Source organism: Pseudorasbora parva, chromosome 25 (assembly GCF_024679245.1).
Source record: "Pseudorasbora parva isolate DD20220531a chromosome 25, ASM2467924v1, whole genome shotgun sequence".
NCBI classification, from domain to species: Eukaryota; Metazoa; Chordata; class Actinopteri; order Cypriniformes; family Gobionidae; genus Pseudorasbora; species Pseudorasbora parva.
In genome coordinates, this window is record NC_090196.1 from 16765206 (window position 1) to 16790355 (window position 25150).

General features: G+C 39.0%; 1 protein-coding gene across 4 annotated transcripts in view; it reads left to right on the forward strand.

Annotated features, from left to right (window-relative positions):
• The first annotated feature begins 20858 nt into the window (after positions 1 to 20858).
• The window catches only part of pot1 (protection of telomeres 1 homolog), a 42526-nt gene continuing 38234 nt past the window's right edge, over positions 20859 to 25150 (forward strand). For 2 of the 4 annotated variants that reach the window (XM_067436093.1, XM_067436091.1), the window contains exon 1: positions 20859 to 20958. In XM_067436093.1, coding sequence (XP_067292194.1) covers positions 20948 to 20958 — 11 coding nt within the window. In that variant the 5' untranslated portion in view covers positions 20859 to 20947. The remainder of the gene's footprint in view (positions 20959 to 25150) is intronic. The other 2 variants (XM_067436092.1, XM_067436096.1) reach the window with 2 other exon arrangements.

Below are 25150 nucleotides of genomic sequence, written 5' to 3' on the forward strand. Positions count from 1 at the left end.
TGTGTGTGTGTGTGTGTGTGTGTGTGTGTGTGTGTGTGTGTGTGTGTGTGTGTGTGTGTGTGTGTGTGTGTGCGCGACCTGGTAATCCCTAAGTTATTGATCTGGTAATCCTCTACGAATTGGCTTGTGGAAATTTTGATTGACATTGTATCTTGGCTGGTGATCAAAAAATTTAGTTTAGAACCCTGTTTTTTAGCACCAAGGAGAGGTCCCAAGAGAGTACAAGGGGAGGGGAGGAGGATTTAACCTACTCACGCCACTTGATGATGATCAGGTTGTGTTTTCCCACAGATTTACAATCTACTACATCTGTGATGTGCAGCAATAGCGGCAGCATACACTTTCAGGGTGGGGGAAGATAGCCTTCGCTCCAGCCCTTCCTGCAGGAAGTAAAGCACAGCTCTGATTGGGCATTTCTGGTAAAAGAAGAGTTGCGATCGGCATGCTTACCTGGTCATGTTCTCATTAAAAAAAAACATGAATCGTCCATGAACATTGAGCTTCTCTCAACTAGCACACTAGTTAATGATTGCAGAGCAGAAAAACAACCTCTCGGCTCTGAAGCGGAAGCTTGAAGTGCGATTGCAAGCGTTCTTCCTTATATACGGAGGGGTGCGCGATGCACATCTTGCATGCCATTGTCTATTTGCTCGTTTAGTTTAAACTCAAACGAGATACATCAGTCGTTCTGACGTAATGTCGAACGTAACTGACTGAAAGGGGAACAGCTTTCCCAACCAGGATGTCAATAATATTTGGAGAAAGTATCCTGGACTCACTGAAAAATGTACCTGTGGCAACATTTCTGCAAAATGATATTATGTTGCTTGCATTTCAGTTTGATCCAAAACAGATGAAGGTGAATTAGTTTTTGGCTGTCATTGGAGCTTAAATTGTCTTATTCTTATTGTTGACATTGGAAATGATACATGTGTGTTCTGAGGGTTAAAATAATTGGTTAATTTCTTGATTGCTGTTTTATGATAGTTTCTACTTGGATATTTGAGTCATATTTGCATATGTATTTTCTCTGTTTTAATGCGGTGAGCTTTTGGACTGAACATCGCTGACCCAATTTGGAAACACTGACGATGATGTCAGCTGAACATGAAAGTCATTTTAGAGGCAGAGCAAGTGATTTGATTTTAATAAAATATTGTAAAAACAGCTAGAAATTCACAATAAGACCAAGAAGGTGTATATTGATTTTGTAAAGTTATATAGTCAGTGGTAGTAGTGATACTGCAGACCTCACATCCATGATTACTATAGTATCAAATATCTTATTGATGTCTTTAACATATTGTTATAAAACAGTTTTATAGACACTGAATGCCATTAAAGCCCGACAACATTTTACATGGAAAATGTGAGTTAATTTTCCTTGTAAAGTGTGGAATAATGAACTAGTCAGAGATATTATGTCCCTGTGAGTGATGCTTCATATTGTGTCTGTCTAATGGGCTCCTGTTGCTGTGGAAACAACATTCTTTTTATCTGGATGAATGGAGTTCCATTATATACAGCCCCTTGGTTAGTAAGTCCACCAACACCAAGAGAGAGGTTTTACAAAAAATAACAATAATAACAAAAGAGAGATATGAAAAAGGAATTGCAAGGTTGAATTCTTTTCTGCCTCACTAGCTAAGGCCAATGAAATATGTCAAAACAGGACTATAAAGCAAAAGCTACAAAGTGAAAAAGACAAGGACAAGGAAGAAGAGAAAAACAAGAACCTATTGAGCCATTAACGTCAAACTAAATATAAGACTTTACATTTTTCAGAATCACTTTGGCGTGGGAGCAAATGGCAGTGAACGTGTGGCCAGGGCATTTGTTCAGAAATGAGAGGGTAAATGAGTATTTCCTTTCTTTTTGTTTATTGTGCACTCAAGTTTCTCAATCCTCTGATGATTCATAAGGGTGAATGACAGTAATCCGTATCAGTCTGCGTAGCAGTACTTTAATTGCTTAATTGTAAAATAGTTTTGAGCAAAAGAAAGATAGCTTGTTGTGAGCCATGCATACTTGAAGTAAGGAATAATTGATGAAATACTGACAAATAACCCAGCTAAACAATGTTTATAGAAAGAGAGATAAGGCATGTGAAACTTATTGTGGAGCTGTAAGTTTAACTGTTTCAAAAACAGTGACATTACCACCTTGCTATTTAGAAATGTCATTTAGCTTTTCAGTTCCGCTGAAAAAAAACAATTTTCATTTTTATTACAACCCATATCTTATAAACTAGAGGACTCCTTGTCATATCTGTCTTATAACAAACAAAACAAAACAGATCAATGTCTAAAATGACAAAAGTGGATACAGGCTATAAGACGTGAAGAATTAGCTGGAAGAATCCATTTTGGGATCCTGATTATACTCATGCCTAAGTGTGCAGTAAACATTATGTCATTGTTAAAGGGTTAGTTCACCCAAAAATGAAAATGATGTCATTAATGCCTCACCCTAATGTCGTTCCACACCCGTAAGACCTCCGTTCATCTTTAGAACACAGTTTAGGATATTTCATATTTTGTCAGAGTTCCTGTTTCCGTGTTTTTTTTCAATCCGCAAACAAAGATTCGAACGATTATTAATGGTTATTCAAACAAATCGCGTGTCAAACTGCTGAAATCACGTGACACTGGTGATCCCAAATCTGAACCAATATGCTGATTCATAACCAATCGAATCTTTGTTTGCGGATTGAAAAGAAACACGGAAGAGAAGACAATGCTGAATAAAGTCGTAGTTTTTGTTATTTTTGGACCAAAATATATTTTCGATGCTTCAAGAGATTCTAATTAACCAACTGATGTCACATATAAACTACTTTGCTGATGTTTTTATTCCTGTAATAAACGTTCGTAGGTGGGAAGGAAGGAGGCGGGAACCGGCGAACATTCAACAACTTCTATTAAATAAACAAAACGAAAGTAAACTGCGGGCAGCTCCTCATGGACGACTGTCCGCACACACATAACAAAACATAAAGTCCAGGTCTGGTCCTCTCTCATCTTCCACTGTCTTTGCTCCTCCCTTCATACTCCCATCACTCTGCCATGGTGAGACGAGACTGGTGTGTCACGCAGCTGGCGCTCATTACCACTCGCCACCGGCCCGCTCTCACGGGGGGGCCCGATCACGGCGGCTGCAGCACCTGGGGCAAGGACAGAGAGGCGAGAGAAACGGAGCCGGGAGCACGAATACTGATCGAACGAGAGAGGAATAAAAGAAAAGGAAAAAAAAAACTTCTGGTCCGGTTCCCCGGCACACTGCCGCTCGGTCCTCACCAGCCAAGAGGCTCTTCCTCGCGGTGCTATGCGATGGTGCTGGACGGCCGGTGGACGGCCTGATCCTCCTCCACCCCCTGGCGGCCGGCGGTGGCTCCTCCGATTGAGGGCAGTCGGTAGATGGGAAGGAAGGAGGTGGGAACCGGCGAACATTCAACAACTTTTATTAAATAAACAAAACGAAAGTAAACCGCGGGCAGCCCCTCACGGACGACTGCCCGCACAAACACAAGTCCAGACCTGGTCCTCTCTCGTCTTCCACTATCTTTGCTCCTCTTTTTATACTCCCGTCACTCCGCCATGGTGAGACGAGACCGGTGTGTCGCGCAGCTGGTGCTAATTGCCACTCGCCACCTCGCTCTCACGGTCCCTCGCCTTGCTGCTTGCCACAATTCCCTTTCTGGACATGGACAGTATAGTGTGCATACACATGAATACGCTCTCGGACTAAATATAAAATATCTTAAACTGTTTTCCGAAGATGAACCGAGGTCTTACGGGTGTGGAACGACATTAGGGTGAGTCATTATGACATATTTTACATTTTTGGGTGAACTAACCCTTTAAGTCAAATATCCAAATGTCAGTTTTATATATTATATTTCCTGTCGCTTACTACGTTCCCCTCCATTGGGTGTAGTTCTCAGTGTAATATTTCAATTTCAACAGTCTCAATTGCCTCCATCCACATTTGTGTCCTTAAACGCTTTTTCGTTCAGTTTTTTTAGCTTGTTTGCTGTACACCTTGTCACAAATTAGCTTTTAAACATTGTTCTGTTTTTTATTATAAGTCAGAATTGACAGGAGGCCACTTCATCCAATACAAAGTTAATTGAGACGGTGGGTGTGGTTTTCCGCTGTCTCTATTGCCATGTGTTAACTGAATGTTATATTGCAACAAAATTATAACAAGCAAATTTAATCAACTTCAAGTGATATCTTTTGAGACAGTAACTGGTCAGACAATTAGCAAGAATTGCACAAATACAGTAGATAAAGTAACTTAACTTAACTTAGCCATATCACCCTGTAGCCCAAGACTGGTTTCCCACTGAAGCTAAGCAGGGCTGAGCCTGGTCAGTACCTGGATGGGAGACCAACTGGGAAAACCAGGTAGCTGCTGGTAGAGGTGTTAGTGAGGCCAGCAGGGGGCGCTCACCCTGTGGTCTGTGTGGGTCCTAATGCCCCAGTATCGTGATGGGGACACTGTACTGTCAAAGAGCACCGTCCTTCGGATGAGACGTTAAACCGAGGTCCTGACTCTCTGTGGTCGTTAAAAATCCCAGGTTGTCCTTCGATAAAGAGTAGGGGTGTAACCCCGGCATCCTGGCCAAATTTGCCTGTCCATCATGGCCTCCTAATAATCCCCCTCTCCTGATTAGCTTAATCACTCTGTCTCCTCTTCACCAATCAGCTGGTGTGTGGTGGGCGTTCTGGCGCAATATGGCTGCCATCGCATCATCCAAGTGTGCTGCACATTGGTGGTGGTTGAGGAGATTCCCCCTTCTATGTAAAGCGCTTTGAGTGCCTAGAAAAGCGCTATATAAATGTAATGAATATGTAATGAATTAACTTGTACTTGGAGACAATATTTTTTTACAATAAGAAGAGTCAGGGTTGTTCCACTCAATGTTGATGACTTCAAACTGTTTATGAGTAGTTGAAAAATCTCTCCCAGTTCTTTGAGTTTAATGTGATACCAAATATTCACTAGGGTTTAAATCTTGACTCTGACCAGACCAACATGAGCCTAATGGACTTGTTCTCAAGTCACTTCTTGGTTGTCTTTGCACGTTGGGTATAGGAGCATTGAATTGTTGAAAAATAATGTCTGATCATTCTTCTTTAGATAACAACTGTTCGTTTGTGGGAAGCAAGCCATGCAATATTCTCCTGTATGCCGAACCATTAAATTACTTTTTACAGTGAAGTAAAGCTCACCAATAAAAAGGCTCCCCACACAATGACACCTCTTCCTCTATGCTTCACTGTAGAGATGAATTTATTATTATATTTCTCAGCAGATTTTCGAAGACGCCGCTCGGGAGCATCACAATGCAACTCATGTTTCATCTTGACTCATCACTCCACACAAAAATTCCTATATTCTACCAAAAACTTCATTCTGATGTTTTTCTGAGACAGAAATGGCTTTTTAAGTATAGTGCATTTGCTTAAATTTATCTCATTTGCTATCTCAAGATGATTAAAAGCTTAGTGTATAATATTCTTTTCTTTTTTTTTTTGCCCAGGAGTGTATAATCTATATTCCAATACTGGTATTCACTTGTTGCACAAGTTTATTTTATTTTTCTGAAAGAAATATAAATGCTTGCAAAACAATAAGCAACAGGAATATTGTTGAATTTAATGTAGTGTAGGTTTTATGATTTGGTTCTGTGTGAATGAAATCCTGCTAAGCCAACCTAATTCGCCATGTTAAAGGTCCCGTTCTTCGCGTGTTTTCGAAGCTTTGATTATGTTTACAGTGTGCAATATAACATGAGTTCATGTTTTGCGTGTAAAAAAAAACAGTATTTTTCACACAATTTACTTATCTGTATACCAGTGTGTTTCCTCTGTCCTAAAAACGGCCTGATGATTTCCTTGTTCTATGAAGTCCCTCCTTCAGAAATACGTAACGAGTTCTGATTAGGCCAGCGCTTCCCGCGCTGTGATTGGACAGCAGCTTATCACGTTGCCCGGAAAGGTCCCGCCTCTTATCATAACGAGTAGATACGATACGCGCGCTAAATGTTATTGCAAAAATGTCTATATTGTCTTATCAATTTGAGTCGGAATCAGACCCGGAGAATATCGAAGAGGATCGATAACAACCTGCTCAGGAAAGACTTTTGCTGGATGTTTCAGAATGGTAAGCTGTCTATTCAGTAGTTTAAACTGATCATTACAAACACCAACAATCCATGGTGTCTGAATGAATTACTACACTTTTATATGCTAAGTTTTTCGGATCAGTTTCAATTACTCCGGGATGAAAATAACAGCGTTTCAATGGCATGGCGACAAACACAGTTTATGGACTGCATTTATAAATGGACTGCATTTATATAGCGCTTTTATCCAAAGCGCTTTACATTTTTGCCTCACATTCACCCATTCATACACCGACGGCGACGTCAGCCATGTAAGGCGCCATCCAGCTCGTCGGGAGCAGCTGGGGTTAGGTGTCTTGCTCAAGGACACTTCGACACTTGGTCAGGTGGAACCGGGGATTGAACCACCAACCTTCTGGCTTGTAGACAACCTACATGAACCACTGAGCCACTGCCGCCCAAAAACAACGCTTCCTATTCTCGACCTGCGAGAGCAAAAGGACAACGCCCCTGAATTTGCGTGTTCTTGTGGGCGGAGGGTTCTTCAACAAAGGTTTTAGTTGCGTCAATAAACAAGCAGCAAGTGCAGGGCTGTAGTCCAAACCGGCCGTTCGCTGTAGGCTTTGAAAGGGAACTTCTATAAATAAAATATCTCGCTTGGCATTGAACTCTGAGCTTTATAATTTTACAGGTATTATTTATGCTCTAACAGCAACATTACACACTAACTAAAGTTTGAAAGATGGAATCGCAAAGAATGGGACCTTTAAGAGGCTCAGGCTAATTTAATGAATATGTTTAATACTACTTTCGAACAAACTTTGACCAGAAAGTTTGAGAAATATCAATACATTGCTGACTTGCAAGTGCTGTAAAGATAAGCGCTTGACTACTTTGTCTGCTTTGTTTAAAAGTACAGTACCTCAATGTATTGATTATAGTGTGCTTGGAAAACCAGGTTATGGTGTGAAGGGCATAACAACAGTATGCATTGTTGCGGAGTAAATGTGATGCGTTTCCCTGCAGGCTTAAGTAACATCAATAATTCAATTGAATGGGGTGAAGAGTTATACATTTTGCAGTGGTTAAACTTTTAGCTTGAATAAAATATGAATGAAGTTGTATTTTACGGGTTGGCTTATAAAGGATTTTTGGAAATATCTTGAGTGCCTCTGGTAAGGGGGAGCCAATCAATTACACTTATGATGAAAGCCAGGACTGGGAAATGGAAAGATTGGAATACGTTTCTGTAGCCTGTAGAACTTCACCTATAGTACAACATCATTAATAGAAATTATGCAAAACACGTAGCAGCTGTTGTGCTTGTAGGGAAGCTCATGGGGGTTTAGTCTGGCCAAGTCCAGATCCTTAATAGGTCTTAATTTGACATTTTAAAACTCTCTGTTTACATTAGATTTTGAATCGTATATGGAGGGCTGAAGTGTCAGATAGAGATATATAGAGGTGTATAAAAGTAAATGTTTTTTAACACTATTTTCTTTCCCTGTTCACTTACTTTGTTTACTTTTTAACTATGTTTCAATGCCTTGGTTGTGAATGAAGTACTCCTGAATGATGAGGTGATGTCTTTATGTAATAATTTCAGTAATTATCGCAACGAAACCTTTTCTCATTTTGCTCGCTTTTTAGTGCATTGTACTTGAGATAATGACAGATTTAATTATTCCCTGCGTAATTGTATATAATTATCAAAGAATTGAACATAAGAACTTGTGGACTTCACTTCATGTGCCCTCAATGACAGCAAACCATTCAAATGAGTTCTTCCACCTTTCTCAACCACGTTTGTGTTCCAAGCTCAAGTGTGGCTGATTAAACACCCTCAAACTTCATTGTTTAACTAAAGTTCACCACATTTTATCGCTAATTCGTTGCTAGAAATTAGCATGCATTATGGAAGCAGGTCAGAATGACTGCTGAGATTAACATATTGTTTACTAGTCCCATTTGCATGAATCTAAACATTTCCCAAATATATTGTATTTTACACAAATAATATGTTTTACAAAAAATAGCTGTGGGGTATAAAAACAGCCTAGGGAAATAATCCCCTGTTCGATATGTCTCAAAATACTGCAGCGACACAAAAGACCAGTCGGTCTGAAATGCGTCATTATCACACCTTCTTTCCAAAATTGCTCTGACGTAGCAGATAATAACACATTGATTCAAATAAATTTGACAAACCAAATAAATATTACAAATGCAACTCACTGCATTCATTGTGCCATTAAATTGGAAGTTCTAATTAGTGCCATTGGGAACTAACCATGAGCAGAACATGTAATTTCATAGTTTAATTATGGTGTCACAGGGATTTGAATTTGTACTGTGAAGCCCATTTTGATACATGGAAGACAAGGGGACAATGTTGTGTGTGTGTGTGTGTGTGTGTGTGTGTGTGTGTGTGTGTGTGTGTGTGTGTGTGTGTGTGTGTGTGTGTGTGTGTGTGTGTGTGTGTGTGTGTGTGTGTACTAGTAAACCCCACAAGATGGCAATATCCGAAATCATTGTCCTTGCGGGGACATTTCTTGGTCCTCATGAGGAAAACATCTTAAAAATCATACAGAAGGAGTTTTACCTCAGACGAAATTCTGGCAGTGTCAGAAGATTTGGCACACAATCCTGCAGTGTGACTTCTCCTATGATGACAGTCAAATATCTCCATTTTTCAAAACAAACTATGACTAAAACGAGAGCTAGAGATTTCTTTGTAGCCAGCATTTCAGTCCCGCGTGTAATGCAGCTCACTGTCACCGAACGCGTCATTCATTGATGATATAAAACTCCGGACGACTTTTCTTGCGCGTCCGTTTTTAGCGCGCCTTCACTATCGTGCAGTCTGACATTAATGCCAACTGAGATCTTACAGTGTGACATGGCTTACATTGGGGATCATGTTCGTACAGTCTGACAAGGGACATTCGCAAAGGATTTTGAAAAATCGCACAGTGTGCAGGACCCATTAGTTCCCCCCACCTATTAGTTGTCATGGTTATTTATTAATTGTCACAGGTGTCTATCATTTGGCCTTCATCAACCTTAGCATTTACTTTCATTCTGTGCTCTTCTGTTGTCTGGTGTTGACTGTGTTTAATCACACTTTTTGTGCATTTTGGACTATCGTTGTGTTAACTAAATAAACCTTACTTTTCATTCATCTTTTTCCTTGTTGCGCTATCTGTGACACCCACATATACACTATATTGCCAAAAGTATTGGCACAGAGCGGGGTCAGTGCAGGCGCACAGAGTCTTTCTTGCCTGACTGCATTGTGCCAAGTGTAAAGATTGTTGAAGGGGGGATTATGGTGTGGGGTCGTTTTCCAGGGGTTTGGCTCGGTCCCTTAGTTCCAGTGAAAGGAACTCTTAATACTTCAGCATACCAAGACATTTTGGACAATTTAATGCTCCCATCTTTGTGTGAACAGTTTGGGAATGGCCTGTTCCAACATGACTGCTCACCAGTGCACAAAGCAAGGTCCATAAAGACATGGATGAGTGAGTTGGGTGTGGAGGAACTTGACTGGCCTGCACAGAGTCCTGACCTCAACTCGACAGAACACCTTTGGGATGAATTAAAACAGAGACTGCGAGCCAGGCCTTCTCGTCTAACATCAGTGTCTGACCTCACAAATGAGCTTCAAGAATAATGGTTAAAAATCCCATAAACACACTCCTTAACCTTGTGGAAAGCCTTCCCAGAAGAGCTGAAGCTGTTACAGAGCTATTGGTTGTACTTATCCATTTCATTGTGAGTGCAATACTTTTCTGATTGTCTGTGATTTGTGATTTTTTTTTTTTTTTTTGTCACTAGAAACCCATCTGTTTAGAACACAATGTAAAAAAAAAAACACCTCAGCAACCACATAAAAGTGAACTATTGTGATGGTATGTTTCACACAGTTTCACATAAGTTTTTAGGAAAATGTAAAATACCATTTTCTCTTTTAAAGTTTTCATAAATACATTGAGTCAGACCTTCACGGGGTTAAAATATTTGAGGAAAGAAATTAGTTAGTGCTTGGATCAATACTCTATAGTTTCTCCATTAATAACCTACTAATGCCAACAGTACAATCTGCACATATATTATTTAATATAATATATAATTTATATATTTATTTATTTTTTATTGCTAAAAATTTCCTAAAAATGAGTGTCAGTACCATTTGACAGCGTAATTTGCTGTCCACAAGAGTCTTGTATCTTTTGGTTTCTTTCTTATTTCTCTTCCAGTCTCCCTCTCTTTAGTCTCTCTTTCATATTTATCACATATGGACACATACACAAGCTCGGCGCTGACAGATGCCTGGTTCTCCATGGGCTCATTATGACCCTGTCCACCACAGAATTACTACTCATAAAACATGTGGCATTTCATCAGGAAAGTGCTGGAAGCAAAGCTTCTATCCAGGGCCTGCTCATAATAGGTCTCCAAGGCTCTGGTGTTGATGCTGTGAGGAACCCCAAGATATGGTCATTAAATGACCCCAAAATGACAAACTCTTAATTTGTATTGATTTCGACTAGGACCTGAAGTCCGTCAGGTATGCTAATGTAAGTGGTAAGCTAATGTTGTATGCTTTGTAGTTATTCCTCATGAAAGAGATTCTTCCTTAGGCTAATTAACTCCAGAAAGTTACAGGTTGGTTTGTGTACCTTCAACACCCCATAATCAACATCCACATGACAATTTTTATTGAATCAAAAGGAGTGTGTGTGTGTGTGTGTGGGGGGGGGGGGGGGGGGGGGGTTCACATGCATGGGAATTCCTTGCAAATGGATCATTTTGCTGTCTCCATTCTGCACAACTACAAAAGCTTGCACTATTTAGATAAATTCTTCTTCATTTTGTACATCACTGAGGATGTACTCAACAAAATTTGATGAGGTGAAATGCTGACATCTGTCTTTGTAATCAGTCTGTTTCCTGTACATTTTGATGCTTCTACACATTTAAGATGGACAAATAAGGTTTAGATTACAGAAAATGTGTTTTTGCACCTGATTTTGAGGGAAGAACCGACTTTTCTTATGACAGCGCCACTGTCCAAAATGCAAGATTTTACGGTCAACACAACAACGAATCAATGTATCATAGTGCTCCCTCTACTGGACTGCAAGCCAATATTTTTGTAAATAAAGTGGTAAAAAAAAATGTATCGCGTGTCGCGTGGTTAAACCACTGAGTCACATGGATTACTTTATTGATGCCTGTCACATTCAGTCACATTTAGTTTCAGTTTTTCAGTGTCACATGTTCCTTTGTTCTGTTTCCCACCACTTGTCGTTCTCCTCAGTTACCATCGTTATTATGCTGCGATCCAGGCAACCCGTAACCTGTGTTTTTCCAACCTGTTGCTATGACAGCAAGTCCAGGGTGAGCTTGGACCAAACAATCCAAGATCAAACCAAATCGTCAACAATCAAATCCAGCTACTGAGTTAGTGACGTACGAAGAACAGGCCCCATGTCTAGAAATATTTTGTTGCTGTACATGTGCTTTGTGTTTCTCCTCATAGTTTCTCATGTTCTTTGTTTGTTAGTAGATTAAAGCATTGTCTACTAGGGGTGTAACGACTCGTTTTAACAACGATTTGATTTGTATCACAATGTGAGGTTGTCGATTTGATTCAAGGACGATATTGGTTAATTTAGAACAATACGATCCGAAACGATTCAGTGACTTGAAATCGATTCAGTAATTTTTTTGCCAAAAATTTTAATCAGTGTTACTGAATATACATGCAGGTGAAGTTTCCTAGATTCCTGTTGTTTCTATTAAGGGAATCAGATATCAATTAATTATGGCTAAAAAACAAACAAGTAAACAATTAATGGCAAATGTGTTCACATTTTATTTGAATAAAGTGCAACTAACCGTTTAGGTTGAATTAACAGTAAGTTATCTTTTTCTGCTCTCATTTTCAATAAAAGTACAGCAAGTGTAACCAACATACTACTACTACTGCTACTTCTGCTTGTTATAAAATATAACATAAAAATATTACAATATTAATATTAAAAATAAAGTGCAACTAACATCTCTTCAGTTTTAACAGTAGATTAACCTGCTACTTTTGCTGTTGTTTTTCAACATAAAAATAATACAATATTAATATCAATATTATATCAAATATAATATTAATATTAATGCGGCTAACGTCACATATAGACAGATTAATAACGGCTCTGTGAAATGCTTGATTCTGATTGGTCAATCGCGCATTCCAGCGGTATGTTATTTCCAGATAACAACCGCTCATCCGGGTACTACGAGTTATCTTGACCGGTACTACTTCTATGCTGGCGCCATCTTGTGGCTGTTAAATACTTAAACAGCCATGGCTACAATGGAAGACTTCAAGGCGGGTTTCGTTTATAAAGTTTTAAATATGGATATGTTCGCATCGATTCGAATCAAAAGGCTCTATTAACCCATCGGAGCCGTGTGGAGCACGTTATTTGACGGACAGCTGCATTTTTTATGGACTTGAAAAACAGCTACAACTGCTGCTGGGATTAACGTTAGCCTGGACTTTTTAAATATAACTCCGATTGTATTTGTCTGAAAGAAGAATGTCATATACACCTATAATGACTTGAGGGTGAGTAAATCATAGGTTTGGTTTCATTTTTGGGTGAACTAACCCTTTCAGCATTCATTTTCAACATTTAGCAGCAATAGATAAAGGCTTAAAGCAGTTTGGAACTGTTTTTCTTTGCGGAAGCTTTGCATAAGAGCTAAGAAAATATTTAATCTCAAGACAATATTTTGCGTCTAATTTATTTGAGACTAGTAGCCGTGTAATAAGCGGCTGGGTGTACATTATTCCTTACTTAACGCCTTTATAAAAGGGCTAGGAAAAAAGATCCATATAAAGTCTGACATGCTTAAATCAAATGCGTTATTTCCACAATCGAACGAATCGAACGATACAATCGATTGATTACCTTTTAAAACGATATTAGATCGATATATGACGTCCAGAAGACCAACTTCCAACACAAATCGATGTAGTTGGATCATAGGAATGTAAATCGATACATCGATGTAGTAGATGTATGAATCGTTACACCCCATTGTTGTGTGCTTTTGTACACAGCCACACACCAGAAAACAATAGCTTTTAATTAATCTGTTATTTAGCATCATATCTTAGCTGTGCTCAATATGTGCTTTTTAATTACATATTGATGTATCTTTTGAAAAATACTAAAGAACCAAAAAAATCGAGAACAAGCAGACTGCATCACCTAATTGGCCAGCTTGAAGACTTACAATTGGCTGTCATCTTTAGAACTTTTTGACCTGGAAAAGTTTGTTGAGGAGGGACAAAAAAAAATGTGATACACATGAAATACAGTCATATCCCCAGTGTCTCAGCTTGGGGATTGTTGTGAGAATGTGTGAATATGGATACTATAAGTGTGAAATGAGCCAACCTGTCTTCACTTGTTTGTCAGAAACTTTTGTCGAACAAAGCACAACAACAACTTCTGACAGACTTAGCACATATCTCTGTCACTTTTGAATGGTCCGTAATTTTCTCATCACAGTGTGCTTTATGGTTAACTTAGTCAATATTGTTTTTGTTTTTATGACAAAGAGAGACCTAGAAATGATGCATTGCCATAAGATTCTATTTGCTCCATTTGTCAAGGTCTGAGACTGACGACTTTGTCTAAACATAGCTCGATACATTCCTGATAGACACAATCAAGTCCTGCTTTACTTATTTTTCTTCTTGTTTGAGAACCTCAGATATGTTACAAAATGGAAGAAAAGACTATTGCAACTTCCATTTCATGGTGACTTTAAAGTGTTTAGATAACATGTTCTCTAGCGAATGCCAGTGCAAAAAATATATATATTTCATTGAACATGCCTGGTCACAAAAAGGTGTAAATTACAGACACATGAGGGAAAAATTGGATTAGTGCTCTGGAAAAAGTGTCTGATTTACACATTATATGTGCCTCATTAATGGCAGCCTCTTGTGTCCAAAATCTAATAGGATCAAACAGCCAGCCAAGAATCTTATAGCACGCACTTGCATAATCTTAATTTAGTATTGAACAGGCAGACATCCTGGAGTAAGATGTTTGAGAATCTTGGCTCACTCATACAGGGATCCTGTCATAGAATCCTATGGGATAGAGAGGAACCTGATTCAGTATCAAGCAGGTGGGACGCTGGAGGGCAGGCGCTTCCTGGCTGACATTTTATAGGATTTCACAGTATATTTGAGTTTCAATGCAGCAATGCCAGGAAAGTAACCAGAGGCTACATCATATTAGGCAGAGACCAGCTTAGCACAGGATTCAATTCTCAACGGTGATATGCCAAAAATGCATTGAAACATGGTTAAATGGAACGTTCTCAGACCAGATGAAACTTATATAATAAATTGCAAATAGTCATATACATTTTCAGGAGCAATATCCATGTCAGTATAACAGCCTTATGAATCTTAAATGATTGATACTACTTTACTGTTTGTGGACCTAGGATCTAGATCAGATTTTAAGGTTGCGTTCACATGTGTTTACACTTGTAGTTCAGTTCGCTTGGTTCATTTCGTCCAATTAGCGTTCAGATTGGCATTTTTATCATTAAGCAGCTCTATGCGCATTTTTTAAAGCTCTATGCGCAAGATTATATTTTGTGATTTCCTTCCTTATATTGGCCATTGTCAATAGCACCACATAAAAAAATAATTTGGTGTAAATATAATCTTTAATATTATCTCTATAAATATGTTCTAAAGCAATTATCACCAGTGTTCTATCAACTATGACATAAATACGAGCCCAAACAGTATGCCAGTCAAATAAATCATATCCATATTTTCATGATTTCACAAATTATTTTATTTACATTTACATTTATGCATTTAGCAGACGCTTTTATCCAAAGCGACTTACAACTCAGGAGAACAGGAAGCGATCCATCAAGAAGAGGCAAAGAAACACAAAAAGTGCCCAAAATACCAAGATTTGTATACCGCTCAGAGTAGCAAAAACCAGAAAAGGGAAGAAGAAAGAAGAAATAGGGGAGGAAAGTTTTTTTTTTTTTTTTTTATGTAAGATTAAGTGCTCATGGAAGAGATGAGTTTTTACCTGTCTTTTGAATGAAGCGAGTGATTCTGTTGTGCGTATGGAGGACGGAAGATCGTTCCACCAACCAGGAACAATGAAAGAAAAAGTTCTAGAGAGGGATTTCATGCCTCTCTGTGATGGTACCACAAGCCTTCGCTCATTAGCTGAGCGAAGGCTTCTGGTGGGGTGTAGACTCGTAGGAGTGAGTCGAAGTATGCGGCTGCTGAGCTTGTGGAAGATCCAGAGTCAGGGCTTTAAATTTGATCCGGGCAGCGAGTGGTAGCCAATGCAGAGAGATGAATAGAGGTGTGACATGAGCCATTTTGGGCTCATTGAATACAAGACGTGCCGCAGCGTTCTGGATCATTTGCAGCGGTTTGATTGCACAAGATGGAAGTCCAGCCAGAAGCGCATTGCAAATATTAAATATCAAAAATCCAAAAGGTGTGCATTATACCCGACAATTTGAACACGTCAAAGTCAGTTTTATACAAACGCGCATACCAATGTTGTATGTAATTTTAGAGACGGCCCCTAAAATTGCGAATCTTGAACGTCAAGACAACTGTTTCTGCAGTGTTTGTTTTAAACTATTTTCGCTACTGAAATAGAACAAAAACCTTCCAACCACTTTATGCTGAATGAATCTCCTGCGTACATCGCACGTTCATCTCTGCTTTGAGTGCATTTCATTTCAGTGAGTGAGAGCGCGCGCTCTGAACAAAACTCTGGCTAATCTGAACGCATCGGATTATTAGACATTGCATTCATAAGAAACACGTGTGATTGGTTATAATGTGCAACGTGATTATAACAGATGGCTTTTGAGAATCCTATAATAAGTAGGTGACTCGCAACATTGCAACAGCGACTAGTGTTACTGCGTTACACGTCACAGCCGAAATACACCAAACGGCGGATGTTAATGTCAAACCCTGATTATTATTCCTTAAATGTCACCCTAGTCATGTCTGAATTTATTAGGTCAAAGTTCACTTGCCTTGCGTTCGCAAATCTTCGCAAATTTAAAATGTTTCCAGCGACTTTCTTCTGGCATTTTCTGCTGCGACCGCACCTCAGATTTTGTCCTTTTTGAAGATTTCTTCTCATTCAGAAAACAGCATTATGTGCTCCGCGCCTGCACCAGGTGTTTCCCACGAGTTTGCAAAATCGTGATAATCACAGACAGTTTTAATGCTAATTAAATTTTAAACTATATTACTAACTGTCAGTAATTTTATCATGTTTTTTATAAAACCGGTTATCGGTTCATCCCTAACTCATTTACATATTTAAGGATATTATTCAACGTTACATCACTATGTTGTTTTCACAATTTAAATCAACTCACATCACATTCAAACACAACATTTCTGTACCTTTCTTCCCTTTAAAGATCTTTCACAAGCATCTCAAAGTAGAATTATCTCGTATAAGAAATATATTCAAACATTCACATTCATCAACACGTGTCACAGAACATACACAGCATTCAATTGCGGGAGAATGTTGCGGTTATTAAACTGCCAAATGTACAAAATTTTCACCAGTTAATCAAGTTCAATTGAAACATTAAAACACTCGACTAACTTGTACAATGGTGAAAGAAAGAGACAAAGTTGTGTGTGTTCAGCGGTCTTGCTGTTCAGACTTATAGCAATAAACCGCACTCACATAGTGCCCTCTAGTGGCCTGGAAGTACCATAATTTCCTTCAATGCATGTTCACCAAGCGGCAACCTCCCGCGATCTCTCTTGAAGCCAATACGGGAGTAATGTAAACTGCAATTCCTCAACTGGCCACTAGGGCTCCAGAAGGGAGCAGAATCTTATTAAGCCCCATGTTAAAATTCCCAACTTTACAGCAGAAAAAAAACATGTTTACAGCCTGGTACAAATTGTGGTTTTGTTCTGTACGGCTAATTTTGCCCTTCATGACAACTTTTTAAAACTTCTATTAAAACTCATTTGTTTACATTATATAAAGCCTTAAAGTTCTGCATAATTAAGGGTGTGGTTACTTCAAATGACAGGTGGATAGCCATTTATCGGCCATCTATCCACAACTTTCCTGCAAGTCTTAGTGGGCGTTGCCATGACACTCAATACTATCTCAGTTCCGGTTTAGCACACATAACAGTTATGCTGCGTTCACACCAGACGTGAGTGACGCGAATAAATAGCAATATTCGCGTGAACATGGACGCGTGAACATTTTGACTCCATTCGCTTCATTCACTACACAACAGACACGTTCCTGGGTCTCACCTCAGAAACCTACTTGCTTCCATAAACCAATAATTTACAGATTTATTGTGTAGCATGACCGCTCTAACAACCTAACGTTAAATAGAGACATGCACTCCCGCGGGACCCAGCACAACCGAGTGCGGCGCGGGATAATATCTGATGGGTGAATGCGGAAGCGGGTGGCAAGATATTATTGTGTGCGTGTCGCGGGAAAATAAAATTATTTTGCGGGACTCCCGCAAAGTGGAAATATCTAACAGAATAAATAACTAGAAGCAAATAAACCTTTATTTATAATACAATAAAATCGATTTACAGGCGCATGGATGGAAGGTGACTCTTGCGTGGATATAGGAACAGCCAAGCCTACCACACAGTGGCAAAATGTGTGCGCCGCATAACTCAGGTGAATCGCTTAGGCTACAGATATTAGTAAGTTCTTGTAAGATAGTCAGATCCATGCGACCATCTGGGACATGTGATCATTTTGCCTGAAGCGTTGTTGTAAAAGTCTACTCCTGAGTCCTCATAATACAACCAAGCGTTTTGCTGATAACAGTACAGACTAACGTAAACCGGAAGTTCGTTACCGGCGTGTTCTACGTTTCCATAGCGATCATGGGAAAGGTCAGAGTTCGGGAAAGTTGTGGATAGTGATTGCATTACATGAGCTCCACCCACATCGCACCTCTTTGCCCATTTTCTGTTATCAGGGAGTGACGCGCGATGACGAGCTAGCAAGATGTCAACCGCTCGTATCTACTTTATGCTTCAGAACGGCTTATCAGAATACTATGGGTGACGTCACGGACACTACGTCCATATTTCTTTACAGTCTATATGATTTTTACATACAGTGAATATACATAAACTGTGAACCATCAGTTGGGGCATCACATTTCCACCCACAGCGTTGCTATAGGATACATTTTGTTTTCACAAGCGACAGCGGTAAAAAAAAACCTTGAGTGTATTTGTCAGTTTAAACACAGCAAAACATGTGAAATAAGTTACTCACGAGACTTGACGTGTGTAGGCTATGCTTCAAATAAGTGCGATCAGAAAACAATCCCTTAGAAGTTTAAACTAATATAGCTTTAAAACGTGTGGAAATTATAAACTTTAATGATGATGATGATGATGATGATGATGATAGAAAAACTGCTACCCGTAAAAGTGGCAATATAGATGATAATCAAAACCAAGCAGATTTCTTGTTAGTATTTGGCAGAGAATCTGATTGATGCAGGAACGTGGAGAGGGGGTGCTCATTTGCATTTAAAGGCACATTATCAAAAACAGGCTGTTCTTGGTTGTAGTCAGAAATGGGTATTTACGATATTAATTCATAAATTATCTGTGAGGTTTTAATTGAAACTTCAAAGACACATCCTGGGGACACCTGAGACTTAAACTACTTCTTGTAAAAATGGGCATAATAGCTTCCCTTAAATGGTACGTTCATACTTGGCATGTTTGGTTAGATTAAAACAAACCCTGGCATAATTGCTCTGCTAGTGGGGATAATTTGCGCCAGTGTGAACGCTGCCATCTGAACCCTGGTATGCATCAAACATGCGGACAGAGACAGCTGAAAAGACATGTAAACAAACAAAAACAGGACGATGAGAGCCTAAAAATGACAAAATGCTAAAGCATATCATTTTTTCCTAGTCAGTCATTGCCCAACCCAGTTTGGTACAGGCATCAGAACAGCATATTCTCTGAGAAGATCTTTATTTGTGTGTGACTGAGGCAGGGCCGGCGTTTGCTATAGGCGAGCTAGGCGGTCGCCTAGGGCGACAATTGTGTTAGGGGCGCGATCGCGCTCTAGTGCCGCCCATTACTTCCCATTAAGCATATAATCGGAACAAGCGAAATACAACATAATGTTCATGAAACATGATCATCATAGGGCGCCCCCTCAGCCACACGTTTAATTACTTATCAACCTGATTATTGGATTGAATTGATGGTGATTATTGATTATTAGTTCAGGCGTTAGGTCAGGCAAGTGCTCATCTTGCGCGTTCATCAAAAATGAGGCGCCTAAACCCGCGGGTGCACAGGGACGGAAAAAGAGAAAGGAAGAAAATCGAAAGAAAGCCCAGTATAGAGGTTAGTCTTCTTATCTCAGCCAATAAGTTGTCAAACAAAATAAAATTACTTAGTATCAATCTTATCAACTAATATTTATTTTATAAATATTATTAATATTGTCACCAAGCTATCACTTGCTAGTTTTCTACATAATTACTATACGTATTGCAAACATAACTTCACTGACAATAATCTACAATAACCTAAATGGATGTCATTTAAATATCAAAAGTCCAGTTCGTTATGAATATGAATAACGCTCTCTATGTGGGCGTCGGAAGGAAATAAATACGGCCTCTCGTTTTTTTTTTTTTTTTTTTTTTTTTTATTGGAGCAGCCTAACGATAGATACTATATTATTGACATTAAAAAGAAATATGCTGTGTTCACTATATTCTTCACAGTGGCTGTAGTGTAGTGGTAAGACGCATGGTATCAAGATTTGATGCAGATCGATCAGTGGTTCGATCCTGCCTTTTACCACATTCGCTCTATTCCCTTTTCCCATCACATATCAGATCGGAAAGGCATTTATTTTCAATAAAAAGTGAGAAAATGTTTGAAAAGTGGAAATAAAGCGTCGAACGTGTTTAATAATAAGTGCTTCTCGGTTAGGGGTAGGCCTAGGGAAACAGACATGTGCTGAATTAGAATAGAGACGATAAAAGTGAGTGGGGTGGGGTGGGGGGCGCAAAACTACATCTCGCCTAGGGCAACCAAAGAGCTAGAGCCGGCCCTGGACTGAGGATCCTACTGCTGTTTTTACACTTACACATCTTATAAGCTCTTCACGAGATCTCAGCTGGTCAAATAAACATGTCTGCTCATACAATGAGCGCATTTAGCCCAGCACAGCATTAAGTTTTAGATGTAGCCTATGGTAAGTTCTCTCTCAAAATGCACCAGGTTGTGAATAGGCTATGCCTTTAGGTTTGATATATTTTGTTTTGATGATAAATATGCCAATCGGAACACTAATCTGACCAGGACAAAAAAAAAAGTTTTTGGTCTGGACCAAACGAACCAAGCGAACCGAACGTGAGCACTTTACATGTGAGGCTATAAGCAACAGAATAGTTGAGACATTAAATGCATATAACGTATTCGTTTGCTTTCGTATTTCATCCTTAAGTAAAGTATTGTCAATAAATATCACATTCACATAGGGCAGGCTATAATTAAAAAAAATGCACTATCGCGCCGAAGCGATAGGATTTCCGCGGGGGTTTTTTTATTGTGCGGTTCAGTGACGTAATATCCGGTACAGTAAGCGGCAAGCGCCTATTCAAAACTTCAGGAGGACAGGAGGAGGAGGAAGAATCTGAAGCAGCTTGCGGTGCATGACAACACAGTGAGTTTCACGTTTCACGTGTCAAAAAGAAAATATATGTTCGAAATGCATTGCATCTTGCATTGGGTAACGTAAGCAGAAAGTTAGCTAGAGCAAAAGCTAACTGTTGATTACCTCAGTTGTGCGAGAACACGTTTGCTGCTCTGCAGCGGCTCCATTTCCAGAAATGCATATGTAAACATTTACTTTCTGCAATGACACGTCTATTAAGATGTATTAAATACTCTTGCAATCTCGGTAGTCTTAATATAGAGACTCTAGATTTTAATCGGAAACATATTCAAGTAATGCATGTTTACTGAAGTGCACTAAGATAAACGCGAGCGAGTTTCAGTTTGATGGCTCGTGTAATAACGTTATCGCTACCATTGACAGTAATGGCAGCCGCTGTTCTGCATAAATGTCAATGTATAAACTCAATTACATAAAGGCCAGCAGTTATTGCAGCTAAACAACACTTGCCTCGCCACAGATTCCGAAAAAATAAAGTGGACCGTATCTCTTTCTCCCCCATTGTCATTATCGTTTAGCTTGTGCCTGTATCTGTGGTAAATGTGCCTGAGGAGCTGTTTCCTCTAACATTAGCTGTGGTGATGTTGGCATTATTACTGAAGCGTTTAGTTAGCAGGAGCTCACGGGGTCACATTACCATGTTCCTGAAGCTCGCTGCTGTTTTTACACTCGAATATATCCATTTAAACAAAGCACAGGGCCCAGTGTGGAAGGTTTGCTGGTCCAGCTAAGGATATTATAGTTATGCAGTGCCCATCTGTAAGTTGACCATTTTTTTTATATAAACACCATATGCTTGCAAATCTACAAGCATCTGACTGAACTATATGGGTGCCCATTTCTGACACACTTTAGTAAATCTTAATTATGACATAGAGTCAAAAAGTCAAAGCTAAAAAGTTGAAATGATGACATACAAAGACATAATTATAAGACAAAAGACAACATTATTTCATTCTAAGTCATACTAATTCTCATCTTATTGGTATCATTACCTCAAAGACACATGAGGGTAAAATAATCTCATGGTTTACCAGGGTTATAGTCATCACATATTTGAAAGATTTTTACAGTTTCATTTGAAGCACTTAGTAGCAAGTTCACTAGTTCACAAATGTATACTAAGTTTTGTGAAAATCTGTGCTTATTACACACTTGTTTTATACAGTTTCCTGTTTTTGTCCAGTGTTTTCTTACAACTGTTTGTAGAATCGACTGGACCTTTATTAAAATTATCCAACATGTTCTTTTATTATTCAGTTTTATTGTAAACTATTTCAGAGAAACCCAGCCTAAACAGTTACACAATTAACTAGAGGTTAACTGATGTAGATTTTACCGATAACATTAAAGGGTTAGTTCGCCCAAAAATGAAATTTATGTCATTAATGACGTATTGATTCATGATTCAGATTGCCAATGTCACGTGATATCAGCAGTTTGGCAGTTTTACATGCGATCCGAATCATGAATCAATCCTCTGATTTTCACACTATAAAAACACACTATTTTCCAGAATGCCAACAAGATTGAAAATTACACTGATTTTATATGACATAAACAATTAATTAACATTGCTACTTACATTTTAGATGCAATATTGAGTGTTTTTGTTCTATTTCAGCTGCGAAAATAGTTCCAAACAAAGATTCCAAACAACAAAGTTTCAAACAGCAGAACCATAATGCCTCTCATGTGTTACTGAATGAATCAGTGTTTGAATCAATCGGTTGAATCAAAGATTCCATAACCTGTTTGTAAACGACTGCCTCATTCTTGAATAAATCAGTCGTTTGAATGAATCATTTAAATTAATGACTCAATGACTCACTCATTAAGACTCACCTGCTGTCACGTACTGGTGGTTTAGTTTCACATACTTTTCAATACGGGTTGCTGTGTACACATTAATGAAAAAATGAACTTAAATTATTTTTGCAAATGGCTGCAATATAACAAAGAGTGAAAAGGGGGTCTGAATACTTTCCGTACCCCCTCTAATTTGTGAGTTCCCAACTGGTCAAAATACCACCATATGTTGACACAACTAGCACAGGTCAACACAGCAATGTTTGGCGAGTTCCATACCAAATATACTTCATAAAATCTGTTTTGACCTTATCCTTATTTGTTATGCTTTGTATCTTTAGGTTCAGTGTTAATGATAGTTTGAATGCTAAGCGAACCAGGAATAAATGCATAATTTTCTTTTTTAGTCCGGAGCAAATGAGCTGTGAAGTGTGAACACCCTAATTTGTATGTTCTTGCAAAGAAATCACTAGAACTGTGCAGTTTTAATAAAACCCTTTTCAAATTCTTCTGGCAAAAAAAAAAAAACCTGAAAAAAATATTTTTCTACTGTCCATTAAGCATGTTCAGATTGTTTAGGATGAATCTGGTTGTGTGTTGCTGTGATGTTTGAGGTGTAAAATGGTAGACTGCCTGCAATTTGATTTCGCCCGGCAACTCGCCAGTCTGGAAACCCATACATTAATTTATACTGCTTATGCGGGAACCAATCACAGACTGGCTTATCCACCTTGTGCGCTATTGGCGAGTTTAACATTTACATTTAATCATTTAGCAGACGCTTTTATCCAAAGCGACTTACAAAAAGGGGAGAGCAATAGAAGCAACGAAACAAACAAGGCCAACAACCTGTAAGAGCTGTAAGAATTCTCAGTTAATCAAGCACAATACACAAACACGATGACGTTTAACACGATGACGTTTAACACAATGACGGATAGAGAAGCGATATTTAACGCGATGACGGACAGAAGCGATGTTTAACGCGATGACGGACAGAGAAGCGATATTTAACGCGATGACGGACAGAGAAGCGACGTTTAACGCAATGACGGACAGAGAAGCGACGTTTAACGCAATGACGGACAGAGAAGCGACGTTTAACGCGATGACGGACAGAGAAGCGACGTTTAACGCGATGACGGACAGAGAAGCGACGTTTAACGCGATGACGGACAGAGAAGCGACGTTTAACGCGGTGACGGACAGAGGAGCGACGTTTAACGCGATGACGGACAGAGAAGTGATAGGTCATTGCATGTTGATCACACCTCTTGTGGTCTGATTGGTTGAAGGACCATCCAATTGCGTACAGAGTTATTTGAATAATGCCAGTTGATCACGCCTCTTGTGCAGTAGAAAATACAGAGCATACTTCCCAAACCAATGTTCAGTCGTAAAGGGTTATTTCACCCAAAAATGACATTTATGCAATTTTATGCAAAAATGTCATTTTAGGGTGAATTTATGTTCCTTTATATTGTTCCAATATATTCCCTTGTATTGAGCTTGGTCTGGTGATAGCCAGACAAGTAAAATGGTGCATTTACTTTGAATTCTAGTGTGTTTTGAGATTTTGGAAAAGGGAGAGAATTTTTTTTGTCTGGGTTAATTAATTCTTGTTTGGAGTTGAGAAATCCCTTCAGGAATTAATTAGACACACAATGTATTGATTTTTTTCTGTCTTTTCCTGAATTCTGTGCTTTTAACAGTGAAGCTTAATTCACTTTGTGCAGGCTTAGTTCCTTTCCGTTCCACTTCGGAGGTTTTAATTTCCTTTTTGGAGTGCCTGGGAGAAATGCGTAGGAATATTCATAAGCGCTAACAACATCACTACGGTTCATCCTGATGCCCTGTGTAATGATGTCTTCCGTACGTCGTCTGGGGGCGAATTGCAGAACTGGATCTAAATGTGCAGTGCAATATGTCTGCAGTGCCAAGACATCTAAATAAGGTTTTTTCAGGGACCGGTTTGAAACCGGGAACATTACTTCAGTCACCATTTATTGTCACGCTTCTTTAATCCTGAATGGAGGTGAGGAGACACATGACAGTGTTAATTTCAACCTTTTTAAAGAATCAATCAGTGTGCTTTCAGTGAAGTGTGAATTGTTGGATTTATCGTCTTTTCAATCCAATGAGAGGTTGTGTCAGAGGTGGACTTTCTATTCACCCGTGAGCTTCATTTTAGGTCTATTTAAAAAGTACAAAATAAACACTCTTCAAGGTCAGTGAAGATAGAGAGTTGGAGACACTCTTAACCACAAGCCCACTCAGTTTAACACACTCACCCAGGGGCCTCTAACTCAAATTAACAGGGGGCCACTAGTCAGGTGGTGTTTTCAACAGATTCTTCCAAAATTGAGTCCCG